Source organism: Epinephelus fuscoguttatus, linkage group LG1 (assembly GCF_011397635.1).
Source record: "Epinephelus fuscoguttatus linkage group LG1, E.fuscoguttatus.final_Chr_v1".
Classification (NCBI taxonomy): domain Eukaryota; kingdom Metazoa; phylum Chordata; class Actinopteri; order Perciformes; family Serranidae; genus Epinephelus; species Epinephelus fuscoguttatus.
In genome coordinates, this window is record NC_064752.1 from 31,634,965 (window position 1) to 31,647,291 (window position 12,327).

The window sequence follows — 12,327 nt, forward strand, 5'->3', positions numbered from 1 at the left end:
GCTCCTGCAACACCCGTTAGCCATCCAGTCCCAGTATGATGAGTTGGCCGGGTTTCACGCCTCTCTGTTTTATTGTTGATGAATAGCTGCAGCAGATGGTTTCTTATCTTTGAAGATTCCAGGAAGACGAGCGTGATGAATCGCTCCAGGCCTTACGCATTCAACATCACCCACCACCGATGCCATCACGTTACCCCTCCGGCACAAAAAAAAAGATGAAATGTGAACAATATGTAGTTGACTCCTCAAGTACACCTATGGAGCTACTGCTTTCACTTTTCTCACACCAGCCCCAAAATCTTTAGATATGTCTGCACTGACATGTTCACTCCATTCCAGCTGTGTAAACGGCAATATGGTTGGTGTTAAAAACATCTACACAAAAAAAAAGGCTCATCTGGTGCAGTCATTATCCTCTTTACAACGCACTCTCATGACAGACTCACGTCCAGTCTTCTCATCAGTCACAACTTCACACAGCAGCACACAGGAGAATGGGCGCGGGGTGAGTATGTAGTGCAGACCAGTTATGGTAGCAAAGGCTGTTAATGCTTTCCTTACTATGTAAATTCTTTGTCGGGCTCTCTGTTTCTCAGATTATAAATCAGTCCATACCTGGGGAGAAATCTCCCTCAGGATGGTGCCATGTGAAATGTCTGAGCCCTCAAGGAAAGAAACCATCGTCTGTAGAGATTTTTGTACATTTGCACTGCTAGGTGCCATTAATTTATGACAGAATAACTTGAATACAGTGATAGAAAGAAAGAAAGAAATGATAGAAAGAAAGATAAGAAATATGTATGCTCAGTAACATTTAAAAATATGAAATCAACTGGTATGCAAAAAAAAAAGTTGTTCTCTACCGTTTGCTGTGGCAACACATGAAAATTGGTACCAGCTATTATTGATTAATGCAAAACATCAGCATGACACTGCAAGATAAAAATTGCTATCAGTGCGAATAAATGTCTATTTTCAAAACAAAGAGATTGGATTTTGTGAAAGCATGTGAATATAGATCACATTTTGCTCATTAATTTTATTCAAATTCAATTCAAAATTTTGTGACGGACGCTTTAACCTGAGCTTGGTGTATTGGTCAAAATTTTTAACCTGGTATTTGCTTGCTGCATACGTAAAGTTATTTGTGTGCCAAGTCATGCAGAGCAGGTCATCCACCAAATAAATCACATTAAAAGACGTGTCAACAGTCCTCTTAAAATAGACCCCCAAAGTACCTGGTCCACATACCCTATCTGTCGAAGGAACATCAAAATGCAGGGTTGGAGCATACTCGGGATAGCTGCAATTGTAGACCTCCTGTCGCTTGTAAACTTGTACTGTAGATATGAACAGGACACAGAAGGCCTTGCTATTAGGCACAGAATCCAATACTATGCATAAAAGTTGGGAATTTAATATTTCCATTACTTTACAGATGTAAATTGGACACATGGTAATCTAAAATCTACATTAAAACATTATAAAGTGTGATCATTAATGCTTCATACCACATATTGCAGGGAAAGTGCAGTTATTATATAAACTTCAGCTTAACTTTCCACATATTTATATTACATGACATTCATGGCACCAAATCTTCATAGTGCTGAGTAATACATTAGTCATGCTCTATGACAAGATGCCTTACGTATTTTAAACATATTCTTGTCAAATGTACTTCTGTTTTATTTGATCGATAGACATTTGACCAAGTTCTACTTACGGTAGCTAAGAGGGTATTCTTTTTAGAGATGTATTACAGCTCCAAACAATTCTCAAGTGTCAAACTAATAGGATTTCAGGACATATCTTTAGAAATTGCTTGTCCTCCATTACTCAGTTTTCCATTACCAATGAAGTCATGTTTTAACAGGGTCTCATTTCTCAGATATTTTCCTTGCTTCATACAGCTGGAGGCCTCACCTGTAGGCTTCTGTGCTCACTCACACACACATGATGCAATGTGAAACCTTCGCCTATTCACTGGAAAAGGAACGAGGAACTGTACCACTAAACCGCCTGCAGTGCTGCAGGTGTGAATATCTGTGTCCGTGCTACCGTGATTAATAGTAATGAAATCTGGGACTTCTCCCAACACGAAGCGATCACAATAGCTCTGACAAAGTCAATCAATACGGTCTGTCAGTGCCAGGGAAAAAAAATTTGATGAGAAAAAGTGTTTGTGGGGGCCAGGAGGCTGACAGGACCACTGATTTATCACAGATGTGCATTTCTGAGACAACGGATGAACATGACTTCAACATTTGGGAGGAATTTTGTGCTATCGTGTGGCCATTATAGGGCAAACTCTAATGGTGAAAAGATTGGCCTGGATGCCCCAAACACACAGACATGCATGCATGGGTGTGCCCTGCACACATAAATACACACCTAGTTTGCACACAGTTATGCACACAGATGCTCGGGCACACCTGCGCACTTTTGTATAATACTCATAGACAGTGATGAGAGATGCACTCAGATCCTTTACTTAGTCAAACTGAATTGCCATAATATGAAAATGCCACATTACAAGTAAAAGTCCTGCATTCAGAATTTTACCAATTTATCACCAGTAAAATGTGTCAAAGTATTCAATAGTAAAAGTATTCATTATGTTGAATGGTAAATATGGACAGTAGTGAAATGTAACTAAATACATTTACTGAATTACAACACTTATTTACAATTTTAAAGCACTTGTACTGTTCCATTTCATGCCACTTTATAATTGTACTCCTTTATATTGTGGAGGTATTTGTTAGTTCATTATATTTATCTGATGGAGTAGATAAAGATTAACAATACAAAGTATAAGAAACTAATGAATGATAATGTATTAATATAAATCAAGCTACCTAGCAATTAAAAAAGCAACCCCACCTTTACCAGCTGCAACATTAGTGATTCTTACATGTTAATGAATCAGTAGTTATTATCCAGTAATTGAATATATATTATTCAGAAAAGGGCAGTTCTGCATGATGAGTACTTTCCCTTCTTGGACTTTAAGTATAAATATTTTTAACACTCCTGCACTTTTACTCTTGTAAAATTTTGAATGCAGGACTTTTACTTGTACCAGAGAATTTCTACACTCTGGTATTGTTACTTAGGCTAAGTAACAGATCAGAATACTTCCTCCACACCTGCTGTTGTGAAATGAAATATATGCTTTGTATCAAGAGACTCAAATTGCAAAGTAAACAAATTTAAGTATTTGCAAGTACAAAAAGAACTGTCTTAAATGGGTAATAAGATAAGATAAGATAAGATAAGATACACCTTTACTGATCCCATAATTGAGAAATTATACTCAAGTAGAGTACAAGTACTTGAATAGAAGTACTGTTAAGTACCATGCTAAAGTAAAAGTACTTATTTAGTATGCCCCACTGATCAGATGCACACACACAACAAGACATATTGTCATCTCCAGCTGACAATGTCTTACAGAGTATTTTGAGTTGTTGGGGGGAATGGAGGCTCACACCAGGAGAATATATTGCACTTACAGACTTTTTGACATGCACTACAAACACACACTCTCTCACACACACCTGACCATCTCTTAACACTTATAAAACATGTGAACAAAGTAAATTTTTCAGAATGTGCCAAACTGAGTTGGCCATATCAAACTAATCAGATGTTATTAAAACGTGCAATGTGTGACTGGTCACAGAGCTCCTGAATGTGGTCAAAATCAACTTGTTAGGGCACACCTATAAATACAATAGTCACTGATGGCAGTATACATAAAAGTATTAGTAAAACTAGTCCAAGTTAACACTAGTTGCTTGCTTCTCCTTGTAATTCCATGAATGAAGCGTGGAGGAAGTCATACTGTTTATTACTTCCTCTCTTTTTTCTTTTACATGTAAATCTTGATTCAAGTCTTACTAACAAACACTTTAAATTGAATTGTTATGGCATTCAAACCAATTATGTTATTATGGCTTGTTATAATGCGATTACAGAGCCTGATCCCAGTGATTGTCTCTTTAAGAAGCAGTGAGAGTGAGAGGAGGTGGTGCGGTTTCACACCCCGGGGTGGGAAACATGGGCGGGGCCAGCAGCCGCTGACTGACAGCCGCTCAAAAGCTCCCAAACTAAGCGTCGCACGGAGAGCACGTATCGACCAATCAGATTCGGACTTGGCCCGCCCATCAAATCGCAGCAGCCAATCACAGAAGGGCAGGGGCGGACTCTGGAATCGCTGTTGTGCATCCAACGTGGGACTACGGAACGGTCGGGCTGAAAAAAAGGAAAAGTAACTCAAGAAAGGAAAAAACTCATGGTGGTGGTACACGGTCGGAAGGAGGGGGGACTCTATTTTGCTATTAATCGGATCGTCGAGATTTTGTGACCACAGACTGCACCTGATAAGCTGTCGGCTGACTTCTTCTGGAAGGTACTGCGTGTATTTCAAAGTTGGATTTAACCGACTACAGCAGCGGTGAAGTGCTCGGGAGATTTGGACGATATGCAGCGCTCGGCTTGAGACACCAACGCTGGAGTTTTTCGGCACCATCCCTGCGGGTCTTAACTTATTCGCTACATCTTCAACTTTCTAGTGGACATTTTACAACACCGTCAGGTCACTGTTTTACCGGTTAGCTAAGTTTTAAACAGTGTTTGCTGCTGCTCCGTTGATCAACAGTTATTTTGAGAGCGCACTGTGTCCTTTAAAATGCTGTTGCATGTTCTCAAACATGTCACCAAAAACAGCTAGCTTATCGAGAAAGTAGTTTGTAGCCTGTTAAGAAAACACTCTTAAAACTTAACTTTAACTTCAGGCCACGTACAAGTTCACCGTAGCCTACTTTTTGCTGGTTAATCTGTGAATCACCTTTGATTTTTAGCCCGCGTCGGTCACCAGAGGAGAAAGTTGGACTGGAAACTTGTGTCCTAAATGACTGTTACTGGGATGGAAAAGGTTTTTACCACACCACAGCTGTTTGTGCTAGCCTCCGTGGCACAAGAAGACAGTTAATGTGCCGTAAGAGGCGTCCAGTTTCTCCGAAGCTACATTAATATTACAGTTTGTGGGTGCGAGGAGAGAGCTCAGCGGCCGCGCTATTAAAACTGGATACAAAATGGCGGCGTCCCTGGGACGATTTGGATATGTTTCTCGGTGTGTTTTTTATTTAATTTTGTCGCTCGGACTGTTTATCAGTAGTGGATTGAGCTCAGACTTGCCTTGTGCCCAGAACTGTACCTGCAACGGAGATTCAGTGGACTGTAGTAACCTGGAGCTGACAGCTACGCCTCTGGACCTTCCAGTCCGGACTGTTTCCTTGTAAGTAAAGCGCTTAGTTGCCCTAGCCTATTTATTGACCAGCCCATAACGGGGTGACAGTGTTTGTAAAGAAAAGGAAAGTGCATAATAGCATGTACACTTGTTTATCAAAGCCACAATTAACAGCTAGTAGGCAGTGGACTCATGCTGGTTTTCTCACAAGGAATCCAGTCTGAGAAGATTTTAGTGGTTATGATTTAACTTGCATACTTGTCCATCAAGTGTAACACAAAGTGTGAGGCCAGCTGTTGTGTTCATTCCTTTTTCATAACAACAGCTTTCAGTGAATACGATTTGGGAGCAACATTAAACTTTTTCTAATATTCTGGGGACCCCCTGTTACCTCATTAAAGTCCCCTGGAGGTCCCTGCACCCCACTCTGGAAACTACTGGAACAAACCTCCAGCACTACTTGCTCACACAGTTCTGACACATCACATTATAACGTGATTATGAGTGTGTATGCATTGCATCAATCAAGTTTTATCCCCTCTTTCACAACAGGTGAAACTGTTTCTTAATCCAGGCTGACAGTAGGCCAAATGCAGTATTCTAGTGTTTATTCTATTGCAACTTATTTAATGACACTTGGTATTTTCATGCATTTATAGCACTGTAACAGGTGTACTACTAACTGCAAGAAGAGGGAGAAGTGGACATCATTTATTAAGGGATAAACCTCCTTGCTCATGGGCACATTGAGATATTGTGGATAACAAAAAAAGCCCTTTGTATTAAGTGTTAAATTTATCCTATTAGTTTGAAAACTCCTCTTAATGTGTTAGACTTTAAATGCCCCTAAAACACTATTCTATATTTATCAAATTCCTATTATAATGTTAAGTAACTTTACCTTAAAAGTGGATTATCTTCCATAAACATTACAGTCCATGCCTTACCAGTAAATTTGGATATCGTTCACACTTTGTAGATGATGTAAGACTCACATTTTATTTTATTTATCCAAAATAATTTCATGTTTTCAGTGTAAGAATGAACAAAGGTCCCCTCAGGCTGAGTAAACAAACAGACCCAAACATGTCATAACAAATAAACCTCTGCTTTATTCAGTCAGATTTATGACACGTATTACCATAATTCCTGTTTCTGTGTTTCTAGCCATCGTTCACAAATTAAATTTCTTGCAAATTAAGCATTGGTTTGTCAGGGGAAGGCTGACAACAGTTGAAACCCTGTCTGCCAGCTCATTTAGGAAATAAGCCAATTTGGGACATTTTTATGGAACATCCCCCGATGTTTAGGGACCATCAGCACTTATCAAACTGAATGACACAATTTATCTACAGACAACACTACTCTTTGTCTTCCCAATCAACATTTTGGCTCTCACCTCAATATATGGCAGCCACTATGTCCACTGGTGATTGTGAATCCCCAGTGACAATCTGGCGTCTTGTTACAGAATTTTCAGCATCTGTTTGTGTGAGTGTGTTTTGCTGGGAACTTGGGGTTAAAGACCAAAGACCCAAAGAGTCCTCTGGCTCCCAGGTTCCTGTGTTGGGCATTTTATCTTCCCATGGGAAGTGAGGAATGCAACTTTTAAAAAGTCCTCTAAAAACATGAATAACGGCACTTGTGCCAGCGTAGCCTCATTGCCCTGAAGCACCACTTAGCCAAGTTCAAGTGCAGACGCTGTTTATCATGCAAGTACGCAGACACACACTGCTCCTCCTGTACTCATGGACAAAGGACAACTACTGCGGGACAAATGTCCCATCTGAAACAGCTGCTCCAAACCTTTTGGTTTCTGTAAAGATAGGGTCCTGCATGAGCACTGTCTCGCTCCAAGTCTGCTTCTCTTATCTTGGCCAAACCTTATCGGTCAAGATTTAAGGACCCGCAATCTTGTTGTTTCAAAGGGAACGGCTTTATGGCTTTGAATGATCTTTTAAAACACCTAGGTCGCATATTTCCACACCACTTGAGATAGTCACATTATGTTGGCAGGTAACTCAAAGGGAACCAGCTCTGTTCCTCCAGGGTCTGTAAATGAGCCAGATTAGCAGATGATTACTGTAAACCCAAAGAGACAAGTATGGACAATTTCACTTGTGGCCCAGTTTGATCCCATTATAAAGTACCATACGCCAAGTCCTGTCCACTTGAGTGGCTGAAATTACTTTTTGTGTTTTGGGTAGAAAGTTATTTTAGTCTCTTAGTGCTGCCTGTGCGCACGAATGTGTGTGTGTGCTGCCTGTGGGTGTATGCTATTCACGGACAAAAGGGAAACTGTAGTACTGTTGAAAATGACAAGTTGAAAGTTATAACACAGAGCAACAATAATAGCTTTTTCCTGCCAATAAAGCTGACTGAGAGTGTCGGTGTGCACAGTGCCTTGGTCTTAAACAAAGTGTGTTTGTCCATATATCTCCAGACGTCTGAGACAAGTGAAATCAGTGTGGAATCGACTGTCTCTGTTATGTTTACCCCAGGGAGGGAGCAGCAGCAGCAGCAGCAGCAGCAGTAGTGTTGATAGGGAGGACAGTATTTGTGGGTGTCAGCAGCACAAGTCACCTAGGCCAGTTTTCCTCCCTGTCTCTACCACATAACTGAGAAGTAAGGCTCAAAAGTAAATCTCAATAACCTGAAACACCTGTAGCATTTGACTTAAACAAGTAGCTAAAACACATGTGACTGAAGTTGTTATTAACATGAAACCCCCCAGTTTGTCATACTGGTGTGTATATTTTAAACAGCTACTTACAGACATTTAGCCTGACTTGCACTATGTTCCGCTTTGCTGTCTATAGAATTATGGTGGTTAAAGCAGAGAGAATAAATCCATCTTAAAATAAATTGAGATTTCCCACCCTTTTGTGTGGGTGATGAAGGATTGCACTGTCATGTATTTGCTGCAATTATCTTCATACTGGATCTTAAATTGGGATTACAGTGATGAACGCAACAGTCGTACCTCAGGACCTGCATTTATACAGCAACTCACAGAGGCAAGTAACTCCTAAGGAGAATCGTAGGAGCTTTGTGCCAGTGCCAAATGATTTTGTTCACACTCTCTGGTAGACATATAATTATAAAATGCTAAACAAAAAAATAGTTCAGGCAATCCCATGATTAAAGTCTGAGCTTTGAAGCAAAAATGTATGTCTAGCTTTTAGCTGTGCAGAGATAGCATCTGATGCTCCCACAAGTGACACTATCTACAACTTTATAACTACAGAACATTAGCAGTAAAGTCAAATAAGTGGCGTTGGGCCCTCATTATGCAGACTCACCTCCTGCTTTCAGAGCACTTTGTCGGAGTAATCTTGGAATCCTTGCTGAATATGTGTCCAGAGGAGATGGGTGGTTAGAGGGTAGGTGCTGGCAGTCTATCCATCAGTTGCAGTCCTACAAGTGCTGTGGCTGTAAGTGAAGAAAAAAAAGCCTTAATGCTTTCCACTTGTCAAAATAATCTCCCTTCAGGACCCTGATTTTAATTGTCCCCTGTGAGAAAGTGGTCTTGATGAAGAATCAAGGAAACAAACATGTTGACACATCCTGGCAGAGCAGATTGAGGAAAACAAGGAGAGATGGTGAGGGATAGAGGGTGTGGGGAAGATGTGTGATTGACTAGGTGTGGAATATAATAATGTAATGTATTGCAAAAAAGTATATCGCCACATCAATTACTTGCTTATATGTCCCACCCTGTGATCATTGTTTTTTTAGGGTGAACTCTGCTTTAGTGTCTTTAAATCCTCTGCAGTCATGAATTAGTATGTCAAACATATCCTCTACTGTTTCACATCAGTGTGTCTAACATTTAACAAACTGACTACCAGTCTCTGATGTCTGTCCATTGTTTCTGATTGATGAATAGCCTAATAACATTCAAAGCAAGTTTGCTCTCACACAGTCACATATTCCCTCTTAGGAGTGGTGCCTTATCTTGTTTGCAGCCAGGGTAATGTGTATAAAAAGCATTTTTGCCCACCATCCTCCCAGCGTAATGGGATTTTGCAAGTAAATAAAAGCATGAAGATTACTAATTTTGCTGGCTGAGATTGTTGTGGTTGGATAGAGATAGAGCAGATACGTGTCTGTTCACCAGCGTCTTTCCGTTTTCTCTCATGTGAGATTGTAAAATCCTTTTTGTTTTTTTTTTATTGTTACAGAAAGCTGCAGTTGTTTTTATAGGGTCTGTCTTTTATTTCCATTTGTTAAAGTTGAGTTCTTGTATCACCAACTTGCAGCAGCTCTGTTGAAAAGCAAGAAGACGTCTGGACTTGAATGGTCTTCTTTGTGACCCGCCATTTCCCAAGTGGTTTACCAAGTTTCCCAATGTGTTGGCCATAATGCTTGGTTTACACCAAACGTACCTCTGCGACTCAATCCAAAGCGGTGGCCTTAAACCTCACAGTACAGCCTTATTGGTAAACACCACCCCCAATAGTTGGTTTTGGCTTCTGCCCTCAGGAAATGGGTTTGTGTTGGTGGTTTCCCTGACAGGGGCTGGGAGCTCAGCTGGCTTGCGGGCTGCAGACTGGTCGGCAGAGGGTGGGGCTGCAGATCACCTGGCCTGGGGGAATATGAGCGGAGGTTGGTAGACATTTTCCGCCCACTGCATGGAAGTGTTTTGTCAATGTCATGGTCTGCTGCTGCTGCTGCTGCCTTGGGGCTGGTTCCACTAGTTGGTGAAAGTCCTGTCAGTGGTCAGAAACCTCAACCACTGTCACACATGTTGTAACACACTCAGAAAACCCAGAGGAAATGAGACATTTCAGGACTGTCTGCTGCATATATCACTTACTATCAGACACAGCTCCTTTATTTTTAGGTGGTTTTACCTCATCTAACCTGTTAATAAGCATGCAGAAATAAAAGGACTATTCTTCTGCTTGCTTCCGTGCTTTTATCATTGCCATTTTTACTGTTAGAACATTTGGACTGACTTGATAGTAAACTGCAGAAAGGCTTCTTCTATTGCTTAAACAGGTGAACGTTTCAGCAGTTGGGGCAGAGATACAGCAGCAGCTCTCAGCAGGGCTGAGCCCCTTGTGGTTTCTGGGGCATTTCTCGCTACGCAGCCTTGTAATCTTGTGGTATCGGGAGTGATTATACCAAGTTTGTTTATTGTCATAGTTTCCTTAGCCTTGTGACTCGCATGTCCTCTTGTGGATATTTTAAAGTCAAACTGGAGCGCTCAGAAGGGGTTAGGCAGATATTATCATTGGCACTGATTTTTATCAGCTGCTCTTCACTTTTTCCTCCCTTATCAGACTGTATGGTGTTAAGCCGGGTAGTAAAATCACAGGGAGTTCCTATATGGAAATTTAAAGCAAGCAGCAGTGTGTTTTTATTGTAAATGATCCTCTTTTAACCAATTTGGATGATTGATGCCAAACATTAGCTGTGGACAAATTAGGAAGGAACAGCTAAGGTTGAGCCCTAACTTTCATAACAACAGATAAAGTCTGACATTAACATGAAGATATGGAGTGAGCTCATGCCTCACACACAAGGCCTCGCACTGCTTTTAATGACAATCAAACAGCTGCTGCCACAAGTCATTCTACAGGAATCCAGTCAGCAGAATAGATGGCCCTTTTGTGAAGACACTTTAGGGCGCCAAGTTTTTTTTTTCCACCTTTCCCCCTCTCCCCCAAAGTCGGTGTCTACAAAGTGGGCTTGATCGATGAATCATCTGTGAATTCTCTACATCTGGTAAGAGTTTGGAAATCTGGAGAAGATGTTAGAAGAAAAGAGAAAAAAAAGCGTGACTTGGACAGAGAGGGAGAGGTACTGCGCAAGTGAAGCAGCTTCTTCCCAAAAAACAGGCAGTCCTTCGAGGAGTGGAGCTTTGAGTGCTGACTTGGGCCAAACATTTTTTAGTCTCTGTACTTTCTGATACTGTAGAAAAGAGAGCGCATTAGAGCTCCACTGTCTAGACACCCACATATTCCCATGCACTTAGAGTCCACTATTTAGACACTTATTTCACCACTGGCTGGACTGTAATTATTGCTGAATTTTGCTCTGCTAGTAAAATAAACAATAAGAAGGGAAAAAATTGACTAATGATCCTGTCTTTTTCTTCGCTTTGAAGTTGAGAGCGTAAGGTCAGCTGTCTGCATAGTACTTAAACAATAGCTCCACTAAAGAGACATACACTATTTATGTTATTCTTTCAGATTAATTGGGGACGCTCGTTTCCTTTTACTCATAATCAAGTAGTCTGGCGCCATTTATAACAAATTACATTGTTCTCACGCTACGGTCTAGTGTTAAATGCAAGAGCATGATCCTATATGTGTGTGTGTGTGTGTGTGTGTGTGTGTGTATGGATAATGTGTGCACATACATGTATGCAATATGTACGGCGTGAGTGTTATTGTGCTTCTCATCTGGAGTGTCCATGCTGGCGTTGTTGGGCCTGGCCCCTGGGTTCACGCAGTGCCCCGGGCTAGTGCAGACCCTTTTCCACAACCTTCTCCCCTGTTTGTTTGGAGTACCCCACTCCATCCCCTCCTGCATCGGCCCCAAACCAGCAGCATGAAGAATGGCGGTGCACATGGCCCCAAGATGTGGCCCGCCTTCCTGCCTCGGAAAACTTCAGAAACTGAGTCATGCTCCTTGCCTCACTGATTTCAAAGGCCTGAGCAACTCCTTTGTTGAGTTGTGTGTGCGTGTGTGGGGGTGGCGGTGGGAATCTGTAACGCAAATGGTGAAATATGCCGATCCCATCAGCGCCACATTTCTCTGAACATACACCTAAGTTCCGCTCACCCTCCCCAAGATTTTGCACTTGCTGCTGTTTTGCCAAGTTCATGGCATTTATCATCATTATTGTTATTGCAAATCTTGTTTGTCGGCTCATGCTTTTAACCTTGTCAAAGTTGATAAGATATTGTTCTGCCAGTTTCCTTCCTCTGTTTGACTGCTGTGTGAAATGGTGGCCCGGAGCTGGTGTTAGCTTTGTGTACACTCTCACTGCAGTTGCCTGGCTATAAACTGGCCCTTAATGACAGGAAGAGTGGTGTGTGTGTGTGTGTGTGTGTGTG

At 41.3% G+C, this 12,327-nt stretch overlaps 1 protein-coding gene across 1 annotated transcript in view; it reads left to right on the forward strand.

Annotated features, from left to right (window-relative positions):
* Positions 1-4,235: 4,235 nt before the first annotated feature.
* Positions 4,236-12,327, forward strand: part of lrig1 (leucine-rich repeats and immunoglobulin-like domains 1) — a 37,054-nt gene continuing 28,962 nt past the window's right edge. The window contains exon 1 of the mRNA XM_049590743.1: positions 4,236-5,305. Within this exon, the coding sequence (XP_049446700.1) occupies positions 5,103-5,305 (203 nt within the window). The 5' untranslated portion in view covers positions 4,236-5,102. The remainder of the gene's footprint in view (positions 5,306-12,327) is intronic.